General features: G+C 42.0%; 1 protein-coding gene across 2 annotated transcripts in view; it reads right to left on the bottom strand.

The window, feature by feature from the left end:
• The window catches only part of NTMT2 (N-terminal Xaa-Pro-Lys N-methyltransferase 2), a 48,279-nt gene that overhangs the window by 21,724 nt on the left and 4,266 nt on the right, over positions 1 to 22,289 (bottom strand). Inside the window, exons 2-4 of one of the 2 annotated variants that reach the window (XM_068690210.1) lie at positions 19,486 to 19,661; positions 13,930 to 14,179; positions 8,302 to 10,171 (exon numbers count right to left, since the gene is read on the bottom strand). In XM_068690210.1, coding sequence (XP_068546311.1) covers positions 9,897 to 10,171; positions 13,930 to 14,179; positions 19,486 to 19,661 — 701 coding nt within the window. In that variant the 3' untranslated portion in view covers positions 8,302 to 9,896. Of the gene's footprint in view, positions 1 to 949; positions 1,116 to 8,301; positions 10,172 to 13,929; positions 14,180 to 19,485; positions 19,662 to 22,289 lie in introns of those variants that run through there. The other variant, XR_011098788.1, reaches the window with a different exon arrangement.

Below are 22,289 nucleotides of genomic sequence, written 5' to 3'. Positions count from 1 at the left end.
CCCTGCAACTGCATGCGACCACCTTGCTCTGCCACCTTTTGTGACAGCCACACTTTCATAGGCTGGAAAGAAAGGGGGAGAAAAACCCATCTTGCAAACAAGCTTTTTCACAAACTTACAGCCTAGGACCATTGAAACAACACAATGCAGGGAGCTCCAGGGTGAAAAATGGGCCAGTCCATAACCAACAGCAACAAGTGGTTGTAGGAATCAGCACACAGTCAAACCTGGCTGGTCGGGTGGGGCAGGAATTTAAGAAAGCAACAATATGGTCAGCCAAATTGGAGCCTGGCCAGGAAACAAGAGTTAACACCTCTCCTCTGCCAAAGAACACCACTTGGCCTGGAACAACAGTGAATGGCCAGGGCCCTGGCTTCACAGTCTGCCCCAAAAAACTGCAAGGTGGGACACGCAGATTCCGTGCCCAGTTCTGGTCAGGATTACTTTATGGCATGGGGCAAAGCACTTCGCTTCTCTCAGCCCCATCTCGTCTGTGTGCACAGCCTCCCTCCTGAGGCTCAGTAACAGTTTGTTAAATGCCTCTTTCTCCTAAGAGGCAAGGTGATCCAGAGAGTGCAAAGTACTTTATTTTTGTCCTGGAGAAGCCAGCTTCCTTCAAAGCTTCACTCATTAAGACAGCAGCCGTTGTAACTCAAGCCCCTTTGATGGAAGGAGTAAGTGGGGAAATTGCCAAAGGGAGGATTAGCTGATGGATGTCTTGAGCTGCAAGGGTGTCTCATATGGATTTGTGCTGGATTTTCACCTCAGCTGTCCTGGCTGGAACTTCTGTCCTCCCGTACTGAGACACTCTCCTTGCAGACCCTGCCATGCCTCAGCAGCAGTGAGGCCCTGGCTGAGGACTGCTTGCTCTGTCATTCCCAGCTCCCTTGTGAACAGAAAGCAAATGGCATGCCAAAGAAAACCAATATCCAGCCTGTGAAAAACATACCTGTTGTACTCGCAGGGAAGTGGCTGCTGCTTTGACTGAAAATACGACTGATTCAGGTGTGGTTCCCAACTTGGCTACTCAGTGATACAATGCTCTGGGCCACTGCTTCCCCTTCTACAGTAGGGATTGCCATGTGCTCCTTTCTGTACTGCAAATCCTTTGAGACCTAGGAATGAAAGTGCTGTAAACTGCTTTGTGCTTTTAGGCCTAATTTTGGGTAAAGGCATTCAGAAAGCACACTCCCAACACAAATTCCCAGACTACGTGATAGGCAGCAAGTTTCTTGCTATCCCCCATTCAAAAGGACTAGCACAGTCCACGTTTTTCTCCCATTACATTGTGTCCTTACTCCTTTCCTTTGTCTAGATCTTTGATTTCTGCCACTATGATTCCATGGATTGAAGGTAACAGCAGTGGCATCAGGGAATTTGTGTGCACTCATCGTTAGGGGACAGCGAGGAAGGATGCAATCTGCAAAGCCAGGTTAGACCCACTTCTCCATCCTCTAGTTATGTGAGAGCCCTGTTTTTGAAAGAACAACTTTCTAGCCTTTCACGATTCAGTTAAGTCTTGACAGGTGTAAACTACAAACGCAAGATTATAATTTCCTAAAACGTCATTATCTGAAAGTCGTTATGGGGGCACTGAGGATGAAAATACTCCAATCTGTCAAGTCTCCTGCTTTTTATGCCAAACATCTCCTCACCAGCCACCATCTTAGCAACTCACACATGCCCAACATAAGGTCAGAGTTTCTTTCTAGCTCCTGATGCCAGGTGCTACATGCTGCACTGTCTTCTTGTCTGACAAGTAGGGCATGATGCTGGAAGGGAGAGAGGTACTCTGTGACATTCTCTGCATGTTGCCAGCTGCCCTAGAGCTTCTTTGTCGCAGGATTATAAACCCATCCATGGGTGAGTATCCATTTGTCTGCCACACGACCAGTGGAGGGGGGTATGTGTGATACTGCTTGTAATGTTACTGTGAAGAGGTTCCCTTGGGTTGTTTTCAGCAGAAATCTGAGTTGTTTGTTTTCCAAAAGAGAATCGGTTACAAAAATAACACCAAGCAGAAAGGCTTTTTGAGAGAGAGGGTTGTGTTTACCATGCTCATTTCAGGGAAAGTTATTTGGGAGGAGAGAGGAAGTAGTTAAATCCTTGTTTACCAAGCTGGAAACCAAAATTCCCTCAGTTTACATAAATAAGAGAGAAAATGGCTTAGTGGTATGAGCACATGGCTGCAACTACAGAGTGTTGGGTTCTGTGCTCCGCTCTAATGCATAAAACTCTTAGGTCCCCCTCCCCTCAACGTGAAATTCAGCTTGTTAACATTATTTTGTGTACACCAAATCAGTAGTCAGCAGAGACAGGATCTTCCTAATGCCAGATTTGTCCACCAGCATCAGATGGTGCCTTGCAGAGGTACTAGGCAGCTGTAAGAATCAGTTGGACTAAACAGCTGAAGTAAAATGAGATGAGTGGGATTCTGTTTTCTGGGATTCCCATACATACAATTAAGCTAACTAGTCCTAACTATCTGACAGTGTGGTGGAAAGGACTAATGCATTGCTTATTATAAAATGCTCTGATGCTGAGATGCTGGAGGCCATATAATCCTGACTACAAAGAGATCTGTCTGCTTGAGAAGGCAACCAGGGAAAGGAGTCCACTGATTCCTAAATCTTTTTGTTCAATATGTGTACCTGTCTTGGATGTTGCATGGCTGGTTCAGATCACAGCAAGGATGTGCTCAGACATCTTTTGTGAGCTGGTATTTCTCTCCTTCGTGTAGGGAATGAAGTCTGCTAGGGGACACAGGACAAAACTGCCTGCACTGAAAGAGTCCAGAAGAAGAGAGAATTAATTACTAATCTCAGTTACATTAGGGAAAAGGATATAACCCCAGGGCAGAGAGCAAGTCTGACAGCAGAGTGACTATACAGACACCATCCAAACAGAAGCCTCTCCAATGGCCTCTGCCTATGTTTTGCCTTTGGTAACAAATCAGGGCTGCCTCTCACCAAACCAAGGCAGCCCCAAAACGGTTCCTCTGGGAACATTAACGTTTTACTGAATCACTTAGTCTCCCTTGATGACTGCTGCTTCAGAGTCTCAGTTGCCGAATCCCAGTGGGGATTTTGTTGATGGGGGTTTATTGACTTCTTGTTACCTTGAAGTTGCTGCAGTGGCAAGAGTCACAGGTAACTCCTGGAGTCTGTTTATTTTATAGGTTGGATTTTTAAGAGTTTGGCAATGGTAACCTGATTTTAGGAGAAGCCACTTGTTTATTTAGCTATGCGCTCACGTACTGATCCATAAATAAAACTAGTGTGTTATCTAGATGGGATAATTTCAGACAACCTTCACTTTGGTTCTCAGTAGAAGCTTGTAAGATTATACTGCAGAGGCTGCAGATCTAAGTTGTGCATCTGTGGGAGAAAGCAGACTTGAATGTACTGCGATTGGTCTCACAGTGGAGTCCATGGATTTACACTTGAGCTGGAATTCATCTGACGTCACTTAAACATTTCAGAGTGACTTGTCTGAACTTACAACAGCCCTGTAGGCTCCTTCTGGAGTTGAATATATGGGATAACCATTGGAGGAGGGAAGAAGCTTTCTGGGAGGAGCTGATCTCTCCCCAGTGACTCTAACAGGAAGTCTTGATAACTACCTTAACCTCAGAAAACTGTCTCTTAGATGACCCAAATTAGGTGAGATGCATCTCACCCTTGGTTTAATACTGGGGGTCCAGACTTCACAGCGGTCATTGTTCCTCTGCAGTTGATGACCCAGTAAAAGCTGACAAGCCACATATATTTCAAGAGCCATAGGTCACCTTGGCTGATACAAGCTCTGGATTCATGTATGCATATGTGTCTGTAAAACTGTTATCTGTGTGTGTACACACACATAGATAACTTCCAAACAAGGATTTTAAAGCTAGGTCTGTGATTTTTGACCTTCTGGTGTTAACAGTGCTGTATTTTCGTTATTCTGTTATTGGAGGAGTGTGGGAGGATTCTCACACTGCAGTATTGCCCCAGAAACAGTGGTAGTGAGAATTGAAGCTGCTCCCGGCAGTGTCAGGCTCCCTGTACGCAGAGAAGACTGTTCAGAAAGTGCTGGGTACCACTTTCCAGAGGCTTTGCACCGTGTGTGCCATGTGTGTCATTACTTGGGAATCTCTGCTACAGATCTGGGAGAAGCCACCTCTGCATCAGGACTGTGCATTCACAGGGCATTGTCAGAGCATAGGGAGAGGGGGAAAGTCAGGCATAACGTACTTACAAATCACTTCGAGTCATTGTAAAACTTAGTTTTGTGTAAAGCTTAGGTTCCTACAAGCCAAATCTTCAGACTTACAGAAATCCAGAGACACCAACAGATGTCTGCTAAGTACGTTTGTAGGACTTCCTCAAATGTCTCAAAACGTTAGTCTCAGGAGCCTGAAAATACTAGAACAGATTAAAATGCCTGCAAATTCAACATTTTTGGAAGAGAGAGACAGGGAAGAGAGACTTCCTACCAATTTTCTGTCTTTATTTTTGCTGCGGTCATGCACCAGGTTGTTCTACTAAAGCTCTGAAATGAACAGAAGCTGCGTATGTTCACGAGCACAGTGTTCAGCCTGAGCCCTCTCTTTGCAGGACATATCAGGTTGGCCTAATAAGCCCGCTAACCACAACCACATTGTTTCAATCTGCTCCAAGCACAAGCAGAATAAGTTTACGTCTGCCTGCAGAACACTCTCTCTGTAGATCCTGTAGTGGCCTGATTTGTGGAGGTGTTAATCACTCACAGCTCCCACTTAGATAAAGCTGTAATGCAGCCCAGATCACCCCTCTGTGCCTCAGTTTCCTCATCCAGAACACAATGATAACACGTGCTTCAAGCTCTAGGGATGTGTATTGTCGTACAAATATTGTTATTTATGGTGATGATGAGAATGTGAGCTTTGTTTGGTACAAAGGTCTGGGAGTGCCTACTTGACATCAATTGAAAGAGATGGGTATTAACCGGCATGTTTGAAATACAGCCTGTTGTTATTGCTCTCAGATAAACAGAATTACCTCCTCTTAAAATCAAAGGTAATCTGCTTTACTTCAATGAGATGTGGTGATGTCCACAGAGAACAAATCACTTTTGGCAAGTGGAGGAGGGATTTTCTTGGCAAGTTAGAAGAAGCATCAAAGGAACAGAGGAGGAGTGGGATGCAGTGCAACTGGTTTTAATCACACGTAACAGTCAAGTTCCTCTGGACAGGCCTACTGTCTGATATGCCATCGTAAACACTCTGGGGAGCCTGGATTAAGAGAATGGAAAACAAACGAGAATGGCATAAAGGTATTCAGAGCATTCTGAGGCATAACTGACAAATCTTTTGTCTGTTGGTGTTATGCCAGCTGATCATGGCAATATGATATATTCCTCCCATTAATGCTGTGCCCCAGTGCCATGACTTTGATTTTTAAGGAGTGTTTGGATATTCAGGTCCGTGCCCTTTTCTGGTTTCAACAGTCACAGCTCCTCAGATCACGCTGCGCTTCTGTTGCCATTCATAATGAATTGGTTATAACAAGGATATATTTTCATTCTGACTGTACAGCCAGTGGAGAGAGGGGATACTCTCTTACTTCAAGCCAGTTCAGCTCTGAGGTGGTCTGAATTGCTCTACAGATGCCAGTTTCTTCCTCCCGCCTGTCAAAGAGCCTGAAGTGGCTACTCCTTAGGTCAGGCACACTGCAAGATGCCTGAACTCATGTGATACATCTAGAGAAAAACAGCCTGGGTAAATACTTCTTGACAGGACTGTTCCTCTTGAAATGACTTTCCTCTGGAAATTGTTGACTTGTTTCACTAACTTTGGGGGCAGGGAAAGTACGGATTTTATTAGGGTATTCTGTAGGAAACTAATGTTTTACTTCAGCTATTATAATACTGTGTAATGTATTATTTAAGATATAATCTCACATACCATGTAAGTTTAGATTAGATTATATAAACATCCAAACAAGAAAGTCAAGCTAAAAATTTTGATATGATCATTTCAATATTTCTGAAAGAAAGTATTTTAGAACATCCATTCAGCATTATGCTTCAAAATGATGGCTCTCTCTTCCAATTAGGAATGAAAAGACATTTGTAATGTCTGAGTCACCTTCTGAACATGAACGGCTTGAGCTTGACGGTTGCTGGAGCTGCACAGTTGGGATTGCTGTTCAGGCTGCTGATATGATTGCTTCCATACATTTTGTTTGGGTTACAGTAGCACTTAGGGGCTACTGTCAGAGCCTGAGGATCTGTTTTGCAAGGAATCTCGCATTTATACATTACAGATAACACTTGGCCTTCTGTCACACAGAAAATAAGCATTGGACCTGATATGGGAAAAGCAGGCATTATCAAGAGCTTCAGTGGTGACATGGCAGATGCGGGCTTTTGTACGCTTTGGCTAAGTGACTGCTTAAGTACTGGTTGCCTCAGAGTAACATTGACTACCCAGGACTAATTGGGTAGCTCTTTAATTACCTGTCAGTGGTGAACGATCGTTTGAGCTTTCAGGACGCTGAATGTCCTGTGAAACCTGCCTCAGCTAGGGTCTTGATATTGAATTAAATTCCTGGCAATGTTGAGATTGGGAACAAGTGCTTACATGAACACCAGACAAATGGGATTCAAACTCCCACTGCAAACTGGTAAGCCAAAGACTTCTTTAAATGCATGACTTAAATAACCTGGAAGCTGAGGCAGAGCAACTGAGTGGATTATCCAGTCTTTGAATATCAAAAACAACTGATGCATAGATGGTTTCTAAGCAAGATCTTCTGTTTGAAATTAGTGATTTATTATTATTATTACATATTATGGTACAGACCAGAGAGGCCAGAACTTTAAAGCCAAGAATGGCCTTTACCCAAATTCATGAACTTTTAAGGGTGGCCTGCAGTGGTTAACTTGGAGTTCTTGAATTAAAATATACTTGGAAAAGGAGGAAACCAAAATATTATTGAATCTGCAGCAATCCCATGCATCTATGCCCCTGGAGAGCTTGTGTTTCTTTACTCTTGAGGTTCATTATGTCACCAGAAAAGCTTTAATATTTTACTGTGGAAGCAACATAGCCATGAAACATTAATTTTCAGGAATGTGGGAACCATGAAATATGTTTTTTTCTACTAAATTAAGATTTTACTTATTTCCATTCTCACATAGTTAAGGGAACCAATTTTCATGAAATGTTTATGAATATATAGTCTGGAAATTCAAATAGGAAAGGTCCAAAATGTGGGAAGAACATTTTTACCTCAAAAAATCTATTTCACTGATACTGATACCAGTCATTTATATTCTACCTTTCATTCTAAACCACTTCTCATCCTGTATCCACCTTGGAACAGCATCTCTCATTACTGAACTGCACCCGCTCTGGCGTAGAAGTGAACAGCTGACTTATTCCATACAATGAGATGTGGCAGCTGCTTAGATATTGATAAAATTGTTTACCTCCCTATTTCTACAATGCCGTTCTCTTGCCATTGTAGCAACCAACACCATTCAGATATGCATGGCACAGACATGACTGTATTAGGTTCTCCAGCAGCCTCCAAGTACTCTGCACCATGGCAGATGTCTCTGGTAGGAAATAAAAATGGTGAAGAACAAATTAATTTGTAAGCCGTATCTAGATCCTTTAAATATTTGTTATTGCTAATTAGTGTTGCTAACTAGAGGGCTGATGCCTCTTTCCTATAAAACAAGTGACTGGTTTTCCTTCAAATTTCTGCACATAATCTTATTCACCCAATCACCACACCAGCTTTTAGCAGTTTCGGTGGAATGAAAGCATTGTAGTGGCTTAGAGGGAATTAGAAGCAGTTAGTCAGGGGGACAAATCCAGAACAAAGTATTCACCTAGGGTTTTTAACATTATATGCTAAATTTATGCCCATTACCAGTTGATTAGAATGGAAAAATTAGCCAAAACATTCCAGAAGCATCTGTGTCATGGGAACCATAGGTTTCTAGGTTATATGACACGCCAGAATATTCAACAAATCACCAGGGTTGTTTTCCTTAATGCTACAATTAGTAATGGCACATTAAGAGAACAATTACTGGATAAGGTTTGACTGCAGGAAGCCCTATGCCATAAATTGGAAATTCTCAACATATGCAACCATATTGCTAGAGAAGATGGGCTATGCAATTAAAACAAACTGGAGATTTGTTATCAAAGGATAGCAAACAGTACTAAAATCCAGCTGAGAGGTTCCCTGATCTTGTTATCTTCAGGCTTCTATGTGAGTTAATCTAACACAGATGACAATATTTCACAAAGACAATTGTGCATACAGTCATGTCAAGGATGCTTTATAGAACCCCTTTCCATCAGAACATGCAGGTTTGTCGTAAAGCAACTCTTTAAAAAGTCTGGTAAGTTTTGCCAGAACTACATTCCAAGGGAATAAAACAAGAAAAAAATACTGACAGAGTCAGAACAGTCCATTCTCATAGTAGGATTCATTTATAAATTTTGAACACGCCATCTTTCATTTACTTTTTGCTGCATTATAATAACAAATCTTTAAAATGCAAATTGTTTTAAAAGTTGAACTCAAAAGAAACGTTTGATATTGTCCAAATGATAAATTTTAATCAGCTTGGAAAGGTCTGCGGTTGTGTTGTTTTCCTTTACAGAGAATTTTAAAATTGTCTCTCCTTGTACTCATTCAGAACGAAGAAGAATTTAAAATTCTGAAAATCTTTGCAAAATGAACTCTGTCTTCCCCCAGCACTATCTGTGCCTATATGAAGGGGACAAGAAGCTCAATGTGTAATTTCTGTGAGCCCTAAGGAGATGGTATGTGTGTTAGTATTGTCAAATCCAGGCTTATACAGCTGCTGTTTGAATATAAATCATAGATGCTTTTGGGTTACACTAACACACTCTGCAGTTTCGTACAGTTGTTAATTAATACAATACTGTATTAGTTCTTCTTACAGTCTTACTATTAACACTCCATGAAATCCCATTAGCTCTGCATATGGTGCCAGACTTGTTCTGAATGTGGGAAAGAAAGAAATTTACAGTGGTATGAATAATAAAGAGATGCTTTCATGTGGTTTCCACTGCGAACATTTTGAAAAAATATTTTCCAGAAAGTGGATTGTGGGGCAGTCTTTTCATAAAATTTCAATGCAAACATGCATATATGTCATCTACATTTTTCCCCGGAGTGTGAAAACCCTTATGTACTACTATTGTTCTATTGCAGAAACAGAAGGAAGATAAAGTAGTCATTAAAAAGGAAAGGAAAGAAAAATTACCAGGTTGTCTCATTGTCCTAACTGACTGAAAAGCAAACAATTAAAAAATAAAAATTTGCATAGCTGATGCCAATGAACGGATAAAACTTTCCTTACATTTTAGATATAAATATTTTAAAAGTACAGATAGCGATGACAGTCAAAAGTTGGGTTAGGTTTTCCAGCAGTTATTATTATGAATATCCTGCCTCAGTGATCTGACAGATCCTTCTTAACTTCCAAGAAAATTTAAGTGCCATAGTAAAAAACAGGCTTATTTCTTAACCCCTCATAGAGAGCACTCTAAAATGTATTAGCCACTACGGAAACTTCAGACCTAATTATTTTCTATTAGTTGAGTTTTGTCATAGCATCAACTCTTTAATGAAAGAGAAATCTCACAAGGAGCTGTTAGAAAGGCTTTTAAAAACAGAGGGTATGATGAAACAGGCAGGATTTAGAAGCAGACTATTCCCTGGAGAAGCTGGCTCAATTTTAATTCTCCCCTGATCCTGCCCTACAGTTACAGTAGTAGCAGTACATGGTTAGTAGGATTCCAGCAGATGCTTTTCTTCCCCTTTCTCCTCCCCAGTCCTGTGGTTCATTCATAGTCCAGTATCTGCCGTCGCATTATGCAATCAGGAATGGCCAGGGCTTTTCTGCATGGCCAGCATCCAGACAGGGACACACTGCTCAGGGAACCCCTCCTGCCTCTCCTCTCGTAGGATGGTGAGTCCGCTCATTTCAATGAGGCTGTGGAGGATGTTGAGGTCTCGGATCACACTACTATCCAGACAATCCAGGATACAGCCCTCCCTGGCTACATTGTCCTTGAGAATGATAACACCGTTATCCTTCAAGCCGTTCTGGCACCGGATGAGAAACTTCAGGAGATCTTTATCTGTCAGATAGCCTACAGATGAAAAGATGGAAAACAGATCACTATTAACCATTCAAACAGACTCGCCCTGTGCACATCAGAATGGTGCCTAGATCTGTTTCTCCATATCCTAATCACTGATGTTTACGAAAAGATCTAGATCTACCAGGTTTCATTATGCAAACCTGAGCAAATCAATGAGATCAACAGTTACAAGCTCAAATCAATATTTATGATCCGTGTTAGTAGTAGCAACAGATGTGGACAGAAGTCAGTGGCAATAGTAGAGAAAATACTGGGTGCTGAAGGGTTCTTTAATCTGGTGGTTAAAGTCATAATAAGAATCAGTGGCAGGAAGCTGAAGCCAAACAAATTCAAATTGGAAATAAGTGACAACTGTTTTAACAGTGTAAGTAATTACCAATTGGAAACTACCAACAGAAGTGGTGGATTTACCACCTCTTGAAGTCCTCAAATCAAGCGTGGTTGACTTTCTCAAGATATGTTTTAATTGAACACAAACTACTCGCTCAGCACAAGGGTAAAGCAATGAAATATAACAGCTTGTAATATAGAATAGGTCAAATTAGATAATCTAATAGTCCCTTCTGGCTTTTTGTGCTACAAATCTCTGTAACTTCGTGTAACATGTGCCCATCAAAGAAGCTCTGGATTAAAGACCCAGTGAGGAATGCAAGCCCTAGCAAACTGTCAAATAAACTCTTCATATTGCTCCATACTGTTGTGATTTCTGCATATACCACATGTGTTTAAAAACAGGAATTTTTTAATATGTTATTGAGATTGTGTTTTGCATCTCCATTCTCAAAGATCACTTCTGTTGAGATCAGTAGAGTGGGGCTCAGAGAAGAGCAAAATGAGAACCTCATGTGTGAAACCTACCTAAAATGAATTAACAAGGGCAGGTGTTCAGAAACTGAATGAAAAACTTGAAAAAGTTGATTGTATTTTCTAATCAAAATATTTAGTTTTCTTCATGGTAGATCTAAACTTTTATAAATGGAAGTTGTCATTTTAAAACCACGTTTTGATATAGAATGTCATTTTCTTTTTAACTACTTCACTCTCCCCAAAAAAAGAAAGAAAAAGGACACAAAGCCCAAAGCTGAATGCCTTCAAAGCCATAGGAAAATGTTAATTTCAGTACACAATGTAAATTTACATTTTTATTTCTTCATAAAGTAACAGCCAGGGCTCATATAGTTATGTATATGTAAGACAAATCAAGATTGCATAGGCAAGATTCATTGAAGCATTTGGCCACCTAATTTGGAATTTAATGTTCTCTTAACCTAGCTTTTAGCCTAGTTTTCCTCCAAAATGAGATTTTCATTATGTTGCTATCTGCCAGTCTGTCCTGCCCTGCTACCCCAAAAAGTGTGGATCTTGTTGGCATATTTCAGCCAAATTCAGGATAGTGGTAGAAACCTGATTAATACTGAAGATCACTATATAGTTAATTGCAATTTATGGCTGAAGGGAGGAAGGAGAATCAGCCCTCTGTTACTACAAAAGAAGAGGCTTTTTTTGCCTTTGTCAGCAGCCACCCAGCTGATCTGCACAGCCCCAACAAGTCTTCACTCATTCTGTCTCATGTTGACTGGGATTTGTTCAAGAGATGAGACAGGAGCCAGGTTTACTGTGATGGTTGATTGATTAGTCAAAAAGAATAGAAATGCAAAGGAAAATTAAATTGTTCTGAAGCAATTTGTTTGTATATAATAGAGGAAAGACCTGTTCTAAGACCAGTTTTGTTACTGTTTAAGACTACGTGTAGAGGACAAATTAAGTGCTCCTGAATAAAACCATCTCCTGTGCTGATCTCTCCACCTTTGTTTTTGCCTAACAAGAAACAATTTCTGGGGTTTTGGTGAGAAGTTGTTCAGGACTCCTCTTGTGCTTTAGAATAACGAATCCTGCCAGCTGAAATTGCACAAGGGACACTTAGGTCCAACGATGAGAAGAAAACCTTTCTGGAAGGACTGCTAGGCACTGCAGCAGGTTTTCCAGAAAAATTACAAACTCTTCAGCAGTAAAGGTTTAAAGGAACAGCTTGGGGAAAAAATCTGCCAAAAATGGTATTTCTGACTGATTGGGACAGGAGAATAAAAAGTTGACTTTTCAGGTCACCTTCAATTCACTTCTGTAGTTGCATGACTATTCTGTTTGCTTATGGGCTTACAACACTTTTCATTCAAGGATCTCTGCACACTTCACAAAAGTAATTAATTCCCATATCATTGCTGTAAATAGGAGGGGAAAAAAAAGATGCTTTTCTGGGGGGAAGTGAGGAGCATAGCCCACACTGTCTAACTGCCTCTTTGCTGCTATTAATGCTGCAGTGCATTCACAGGGGTGGCTGCAGGAGAAGCAGCAGGTATTTGTTATAGGGGGTGGTGGTGCTGGATGACACAGCTAACAGAACCTGTTGGATAAGCATCAGTGCATGTAAAAGATACAATCATATGGTTTATGGCTTTTGATGATTTCACCATGGTGGTTGTTTGTTTGTTTGTTTGTTTGTTTTAGGTTGTTTCTTGAAATAAACCCCAGGTCTCAATAAAAAAATCATCAGATTCAGAAATCCCTCTGAGAACATCATCGGGAAGGATAGATTCCCACTGTCAGAGGCTACGAAAGGACCACAGGTGATATCCCTGAAGGGCCACTTAGCCTAACAATTTCTGTGTGTGAGGGGTATCATGCCAGTAGTTCCCTCAAGGTCTTTGCTGGAAACCATCCCACAGGATGCCAAGACATGATGCAAAAGTGGTGAAACCTGTGTGCAAAATGGCTTTCTGCAAAGAACTGAAGAAAATCATCCTTAAATGAAGGTAGTATCAATCTTGTAAGTAAACAAACCCAACAACCTGTCCTGTGTTCAAATGCTTGGGCTGCCCCATCCACAAAGGGGGTGAGAGCTCTCAAAAAGGCTCTTTTTTCGTGCTAGATTGCATGTCAGAAGGTGAGAAATCATCAAGGATATCTCTCTGGCAGTCTGCAGTACCCAATGGGCCATGAAAAACACATGGGCAAAAAGGTGTCCAAAATCTGCCAAGACTCGAGACACCAACGAGGTCTCACATGCTGCATATCCTCACAGCCAAGCTTGATCCTCACACATTGGTACTGCCACAGTGCTACAGTCTTTCTCCCACCACGTGCCAGATGTGGAGGTGTTGACAGATCACATCTCACTATGAGGCCAACGCTCTGTATCTGTCTGCAGCAGTAGTAGCTAAGGAGGATTCCTGCTCAATATATAAGGCCTATCTATAAGGCCTGCTCCTCAGCTGCACCTTAGCATGCAAGCTGCTCCCACGTACATGTACCTTTCTCCAGTATTTGTCATGAAAAAAGCAATTTGATCTGTACCCACTGTGCATGTGGCTAGGGCGAACTCTCAGAAGCCTCTTGTGAGTTTTTGAAGGAAACAGGACTGTACTGGGCTGACAGGGGACTGTGGCAAATTACAGGAGATATGGACTGCGAGGACTGCCTGACTGCACAGGAAGGCTACAGGAGTGCAGTGGTTTCAGATTTATTTATTTATCTTCTTATTTGCTTGTCCTGGCTGCTATGGGACCGGGTACTGGAAGTGAAAGAGTGCAAGACTAGCCTTGTGCCTCCAGCACTGGTCAGTCCTGGCCTGGCATTATTAAAGACTTGAGAACCTCCTTTTACAGCTGCACCATTCTTTTAACATTAATTTTAGCACAGGCTGTGTAGTTCTCTGAGATGCTGAGCTGGATGAATCATGCTGAACTAACCTGAAACCCACTGAATCCAGATGACATCATATCTTTGTGGGGCTGGAGTGAATTCCTGGAGGCTTTTGCAATAATACATCTCTACTCTGTCCTCCTTGCCCTGCAGGTAGTTCGGGACCTCAGCCAGGAAATTCTCCATCATATCCACCAGTTCCACGCTCTTGAAAACTGGTAACAGGACATGCTTGCTGATCCGACCTATCCCAGAGCCGCAGTCCAGGGCGCGGTTGGTGCCAGCTTTCCCCACCCCCTGTGGAACACAAGAAAATTATTTGAAATCTGAAAACTGAAAGATCATCCCCTCGTCTCTGTAAAGTTGTTTGCAACTTCATCTGTCATGTATTTGTATGTCACAGCCAACTACACGACTACGCAAATCTCATTATGTTCTGACCCCAGTAAAGGCCTAATGAAAAAGAAAGAATATGCCAAATATTGCATACAAGAAGTAACTTCTGGAGCACAGAATGCCTAAGGTGCCCATTGACATCTCTGCAGATGCAGAGTGTCCGTGAGATCCAAGAGTGTTTTTCAAAATAAGTTGGATCTGAGCAAAGATCATGGAGTTTTAGGTAACTTATCACAACACAGAAGTTTGGACTGGAGCATATACAGAATTTCTTTTTTTTAGTCAAAGAAACAAGCAAGATGATTGAGTAGTTTCTGCTTAAGTATTCATTTTTTTCTTCCTAAATATCGTCTCTGGATAGAGATCAGACAAGAAAAATTGTTGCACAGAGGATATGTCTTTGAGAAAATAATGAGTCACTGTAAAAGGACCTTTATAATGAAAGCTGTATTTTACCCCTGAAGCTTCCATTCTAGCTATAAAAAGGCTCTTAAGAGCCTGCTGCTGTTCTGTAAAACAGAATTTTTTACTTAAAAAAGAAATTTTAAGTCTGTACAGGCACCGACTGTGGAACTGGAGCTCCCCTGGCCGAAGTTATCTGTTAAACAAATACATTAAAAGCAAATGTAAACACCTTTTCCCTGTCTCTGGAACTGAGCATTGAAGCAAAAGCTATGGGCCAAAGTCCCTGCTGCACCTTTGCTGCTCTTAAAGGAAATAAGCCCAGGAAGAGTCTAGCTCTTCCCGCTTATTGGGAGACCCCCTCTGTAATGACCAAGCATAAATCACGTAACTCACTGTTTTTCTGGCCTTGCTTCAGTGGGTAATTCAGTAGATTATTAAGGTCAAAGGACAGTACCGTCAATGACATGACTATGAATAGCCCAGCTCAGCATCTGGTTACACAGAGTAACCGTAGAAAGAGCACAAGGACCTCAATCTCACTGGTCTCTGGGGCTGCTGGTCCCAATTTGTATACCTAGGAAGATTAGGAAGATTAATCTCCCGATGCGTGCAGGAGTCCACAAGCCTTCCACCCGATTGGACTCTGGAGAATACCTGTTTGTAGTTAGCCAGAAAACGTGAGCTATTCTTCATTCCCAGGCTGGGCTTAGGAGCATGGGGCTTTTACTGAGGACCAGACTGAGCTGTAACGAGGAGTTCATGAAAGGAGAAGGAACTGTGCATTAGATCTTCCCAAGGTGTATTTCTGTACTGTTTGCTGGCAGGTACATACAGGCTTACGCTGATGAGATTAAGTAAAATGGTTGAGGAGAGCTGGTGAGAAAACAGGGATCATTTACCAAAAAGCTAACAGAATTAGATAAAAAGCTGTTCAACTTCTTTGACTTTGTATTTCAGAGAACCTACAGTCACAGTACCTTACTAAAACCAGGGAATTCATTTCCCATGATGTGTCACAGCAAGGACCTCTGATGTCACATCTCCATTTGCCATCAAGAAAAGGGAAAGGAAACACTCATGGGAGATGAAGCTTGACCCCATGCTTCACTGACAGGGAGCAAGAGCACCAGGCAGTCAGAAGAGAAGCCCTGCAAAGCACCACAGCTCCATTTAAAATGAAAATGTTGACATAATTCCATGTTCAGCTAATATATTTTCAGTTTGGGAGTGCTCAGATCTTTGACAGGGTATTAACATTTTCTTTGGAAGGCAAGCATTTTCCCAAAAGCCTAATTGAGTTGAAAATTGGACTTCTTATTTAAAGTAATAGTGTAAGTGAAAATTTTAAGCCAGAGCAGGCTTCAGAATTTAAGATTGACTGCTTCTCTTTTTACGTGTTTCCCGTTACTCAGAATCGCTGTCACTGAGGTCATGTACACACCCAAAAATTCTGCTGTGAAGCTGAACAGGGCACTCACAAAGCTCCTTAGAAATCAAAGAGTTGTGGCATATGTTCATGATGCTACTAGTTCAGGTTTTGAAAGGGCAGGAAGGCAGTCTAGATATGTAGGGGAAATGAAATAAATCAGCGTTTAAGAAATAGTTAAAAAACACAGTGGTTTTCTTTCTAAGTAAATAAAAAACATTTTTTCAATTAAATATCTTCCATCTCGCTGATCAAACAGAAGGAAAATCACTTTCCATAAGCTTTTCATTCAGAAAGTCCCTCATCAGGCTGCTGAGTTTTGGGCAAGACAGGGCAGCAAGGAACGAAGGGTTTGGGGGCAGAAAGGGAGCTATAAGAACGTAATCCTATCTGTACTGTTTCACACACCTAAGCTCTCAATTTTTCCTTAATTAATGGCTTATTTGCTTCGTTTTTTTAACAGATTACCTCTGGATTAGAGAGAACACAGTGTCTGCATGGACATCAAGGCTTGAACTGGTGTGAATACATTTCCATACATATTCATTGGTATAGCTCTGCTGATAACCTTTCAAGTACGACCGTACCTAAGACAACCTATAGCTTGTCTGTATAGCACTGTTGGCTCAAGTTCTCGCTCAGATGTTGCTCTTGGTTTGAGTTCTGCCCACACACACATAAAACCTCTTAACGTGAGCACAGTGGCACTTTTAACTCAGTTTGACTCGCCTGGGCTGGAGACAGGTTAAAATATAAGTGAAGTCCTTAGTTTTCTATTGCCTTGTTGTAATTCCTTCCATGTGCCCAGGCAAGATAAATTCTCCCATGGTAAAGAAATCTGTAGCTCAGTTTACAGTGGTGCTAAGAATCATGCTAAGAAATGCCATACATGAAGGTATGCAACATCAGTCATGGAAGGGAAATGTCACTGTGTGGCATTTCCACACCAGCCAAACTAACTCAAGAAGGGTAATTTGAGTGGAACTGGGCAACTGTTTTTAAGGAGCACTAGTTTTGCCAGAAAATAAAGTTTTGGAAGAAGAAAACTCTCTGTGAAATTGATACCTCAAATCTAGAGAACAGTTCTAGCCAAAAAAACATGGGAAAGAATGTTGAAAATGTCAAGATACTTCTTTCTGACGACTTTCAAGGAAAAAAAATAACTTGTCAACTTTTCATTTCTAAACAGCATTTTTCATTTTGGAACTGACTTATATCTTGAAAACAAAGGGAAAGTTTTTTCAGAGGGTAAAACAATCAAAAAATAAATGAAATACATTCAGTTGATCTGAAACTAATTTTCCTATTTTCTGAGTTTGTTAAACTTCTCTGTAAAGAAAGAAAATGTAGTTTATATTAGGGTGAAGCAAATTGTTTGTTTTTTTTCTTCTTTGACTGCCTTATTGGAAAAAAAATATTCATGGAGCCATAAACTAGGGAAGACATGGCTCAAATTAGCTGTAGAGTAAGGTCACTACTACAGAAAGACAGTAAATATCTGTATCTGCTTGAGTAGGATTCAAACTGCAGTAGTAAGAAAGGAAAATAAACCAGAAGTAAATAACCAATTGACTATCTCAATAGAGGACAGGCTTTAACAAACTAAATCAGAACTAGCAAAACATGCAGATTCCTTTCTCTTCCCTTTTTTTTTTTTTTCTTGTTTCATCTTGGCCATTCAGAGTATCCTTTCTATCCCTGGCTAATAATAGGAGCAGGAACTCTGCTCTGGAGTATTTTGTATCTGTCATCACACCTGATGCATTGGGTATGAGTTCTCTTTGGCCTGTGAAACTCTGCTACAGACTGTACTTCTTTCCTTTTTGGGTCCTGGACATGAGAAAGTTTAACAGTGTGGTTCAAACTGGCTGTTCAGGAAACTGAATCTATATGATGTCTAGGAAGCATGAAATCTTTCCCCAAACACAGGCTTATGCATCACTTGAATTCCACAAATGTCCTTAAAACAAGACTTAAGTAACATGTAAGGGATATGCCTTTGGCTGGCTCTGGGCTCACAAGTTGCATTTTTTATTTTATTTTATTTTCCTGAAAATGCCATGTTACTGTCAGGTTCATCTGCCTTGCTGAATTTACTTCACATTTTCTTATTTTGTAAAAAGCCTGATAGATGGAGGCCTTCAAATGTTGTTAAACCATTAATACAAAACACGGTCATTAGAAATAACATATTTTTTTACTTAGGTAATTGCAGTTTGCCATTACCTAAAAACACACTACCCCCAAAGCCTCTGTCAGGTACAGTAAACTTTTTCATCAGCTGCCCTTCACTGCTATATAGGATGTTTATCTGTTGTTAAACCACATTCATTTTCCATCCCAACTCATTTAAACTGTGCCCTTTTGAAACACAACATCTAATTAACTTATTGAGGTTTTTTTCCACAAAAGATCATGAAGGCTAAAAAAAAGGTCATCTGCCTATGCCAAGTTTGTACATTTGAGTAGAAAATGAAAGATCTGTGGTAGTGTTATATAGAACTAGTAATTTTGTGAGCAGGACAATATAGAAAATTTGGTTCCCTGTAGCTTTGTGAGTTCTTTAGCATCTAATACTGCTGTTGAGCTAATTTAGCAGGCTTTTTATCTCCGGGAAGGGGAAGAGACAGTCAGAAATCCATTGGACCACACTTTAAAAAATGTACAGATTCCTAAAGATACATTTAGGCATCAGTGGGATTTTCTGAAACCTGAGTGTCAGTGATACTGCTATTGTACGTGCTTTTAAAATCCTGCTTGGCATCTCTTTGCGTCTCAGGTCAAACCAGACCTTTAAAATCTTTACAGACCTTTAGAGATCTGCCTACAAAGTCCACAGTGATACTACAATGGTCAAGAATAATATATTTTTTCTAATGGTAGCTTATTCTATATACTGCTAACACTGGGAGGGGAAGGAGGGTTGTTTTTTCTTGCAGCATTCTCAGAAAAAAAAATAAAAAATCTATAAATAGGCAAAACAGAAACTTGGCATTTAGTCTCAGCTACTTTCCCAAATAGACTGCAGGAATTTGCACAGACGACCACGAAAAGTCCCAGTCCTACACTGAGAATTAATCTCCCACCCAAGCTATAGGAAATCCTTGCACAGTCCTCTTTGCAAGCTTCTGAGTGTGAGAAAAGGATGCAAAACAGGTAAAAAACAACATACAGCCAGGCAAAATGTGTATTCAGGATGATGCGTGCTCTGGCAGGATGCATGTAAATTATATGTTCCTAGCCCCCATCGCAGCCAGTTACGACATGCGCTTCATGCATATCAAATATGACATATGGTGCCATTTACAAATACTGCATGTCGCTTATGCCACACACCACCGCTGTCTCTTGCAGAAGATGGGATTAAATGACTCACCCCAACAAACTTCCTGAGAAATTCCCTGGAGGATTCAATGTCTGTATTGGAGAGCTCAATGTAGTCTCCCATCATGCCCTCTTCTGTGGCTGGTACCTCCTGGTAGAAGTGTTTGGCCCTGGCGTAGAACTGCATCTCCCCATTGATAACTTGACTTGTTAAAGCGTAAAGTTTCACTGTAGGCAGATAAATCATTGTTTCATTGTTAATGACAGATATTTCTGGGTTAGTTTTATTGTTCTGGAGGCATGGTGGTGAAAAGCTATGAATCTAAGTTGAGCCCCCGTATCAGCAAACCTCTGTTTCAAAAGCAAAGGTAGAGGGAAGGGTGTTGGATTTAATCCTGCAAGGCTGTGAAAGGACACAGCACCTCTTGGGCACATTCAGTGCCTCCCAGGCTCAGACCTCGTTTGTCATTACACAGTACAATTTCCCATCAGTGAAAAATCATTTCAGTTTGAAGATGAACATTCATGCCAGAGAGAGAAATGGGGCTGGTTTTCTCCCCGAATTGCTGTGGGCAGAGTTTTATGGCTGTACAGGATCCACACTTCTGCTGTCACAAACCTAACCGCCCCTTACGGCCTGCACATTTCCATATACGCTTTCCAGCCATTGACAGCTGCGTGGAGAGAGTAGCACAAGAGTGCAGATGAATGAGGCACTTGCTCTCGTTTATTTTTAGTGATACTGTACAGTCTGGGGCACTGCGAGTAAGCTGAACCCACGAGCAGATGGTACTCTCAGGCCTCGAAGACTATACAGAGAGGAAGGATAATTTACAAGAGAGAGTCCTAAATTTTCTTCCATCATAGATCAGGGAGCAAAATAATAAAACTCCCGTGTGCAGAGGCTTGGATATTTCTTTTCATTGCTTGGCTATTTGCTGGTAATAAACAGCAATCCTAACTTTGAGGCTGTTTTATCAGAACCTGCGAGTTCTGTTGGGTGAAGGCTTATTGGCCCCCATTCAATGAAGAACTGAGATCTGTGTGCTGCATCTGTTTCTCTTCTGTACTTGTGTGTTGGCATATCAAACGTAGTTATGTTTCATAGCTCAAAATTTGGGACACAGGCAGGTCAGAAGCTGTTTGGAAACCAGCAGCTCTTTCTGTCCCCCCCACATGCAGGTGCACGGGCATTTTTTTATGTGTACGAGGAGCTGTTCCCAGCCAGACCTTCCAAGAAAACCACGACTACAAGCCTGGGGGTGAAAGCCAAGCAATAAGGAGGGATGGAGTCACTCTGGGAGTCTTCGTGAGCACCACTTTGCAGCGTGAGCCCAGCCCTGCTGCAGACTTCCAGCATGCTCAGGGAACTGGAAGCGAGCAAGCAGCAAACACCTTGCTGTTAAGGACAAGGGAGCAGGATTTGGTCGCTGCTCAGCGTCTGCCTTCTGGGGGCTGAATCTTTAAAACTGCTGCTGGTAACGCTGGCAGGGCTCTGAACAAGCCGTGCCTTGCTTGTCCCGCTGGGAGCAGGAGCTATGCCCTCCGCTCAGAGGATGAGAGCTAGGCCAGAGAGCCCAAACATAAGCCTGGAATGGATTTATTGAGGGCAAGCAAGCTCAGCAGGGAATGATAAGTGTGTGCCTGCCCATCCTCAGCGGGAGAATGACATTTTGGAGGCAAATGAGGGGGGACAAAGGAAGTCGGATGGAGAATAATTACCACCAAGGACCACTCAGAACAGAATAGTGCTATTGGGTTACACACCAGCAGCATGCCCGGCATATCCTTCATCCAACAAAAGCAGCATTACCAGCCCCTCTTGTCATCACCTGCTTAAGTCAACTGCCGAACGGATACTATTAAAGCTTTAATCCATTACACATTTATGTTATGCCTGAGAAATTTATACCACAAGAAGCACTGAGCCCAGCAAGGGTCAAACCTGGGAGTTTTACACACTCCCCTGATTATATTCACATTCTCAGAAGAAACCATTCAGCTGCAGAAATTAATATGAAAGGGGCAGCAGCCAATCCCCAGCACTACTTGGCCAGGGTGGCTCCCGGAGCCTGGGAAATAAAGGCTCCATTGGTGGTAGGGATTCTTCCAGTAAATGATCTCCATCCTCCCCCGGGAGCGGCACCAGCTTGTTTTCTCTGGGTCTTGTTTTCTCCGTTTCAGATGCCAGCCTGTCTGGGGAACAGAACTGAATCCCCTGATGCTGCTTTACAAGATCTTCCCTATGAGAGTCCAGTGATGATTTCTAGGGTTTGTTTAATGGGACTATCAAGGGACTTTGATTTATCCCGTTCCGCTAGACTGAAGGGAAATGCATTTACAGGCTGTCTGCACACTAGGACAGGGTGTTGCAGGCAGCTGGCAGCACGCATGACAAATATTCAGGGTCCTTCTACTCAATACACGAGCCTGACCCGAGGCAACACATGGAGACGATATGCTGCTCAGGATATCAGATCTGTAGTGTGTGCTCTCAGATTTCTCACTCAGAAGCAGTGTCAGGCTCGCAAAATGCCTGCCGGGGCTCGCATGCACACACCAGCTGACTTCGGCTCCTCCCTGGCCAGCTGGGGCCCCAGAGCCCTGCCTTATGTGCTGGCATCTGAAACCACCTCTGGTCTGAACATCCACAGGGTCTTTTTTTTCTCTACCCAGCGAACTTTGCAAAGATCTTTTTGTGCAAGTGTCCCCCTCTGAGGGCACGCAAGGACACCGGCTAAAAGGGTGGCACTGTACCCACAGCCTCCTCCTGCAGAGCCACAGAACCTCGCTCCCGGAGCGTGCGACCTCCACAGATGATTTCCACCTCTCTGCTCCCTCAGTGTTTCTCCTCCC

Source organism: Anas acuta, chromosome 8 (assembly GCF_963932015.1).
Source record: "Anas acuta chromosome 8, bAnaAcu1.1, whole genome shotgun sequence".
Classification (NCBI taxonomy): domain Eukaryota; kingdom Metazoa; phylum Chordata; class Aves; order Anseriformes; family Anatidae; genus Anas; species Anas acuta.
Note: the sequence above shows the minus strand (reverse complement) of the source record. Positions and strands in the feature narration are given on the sequence as shown.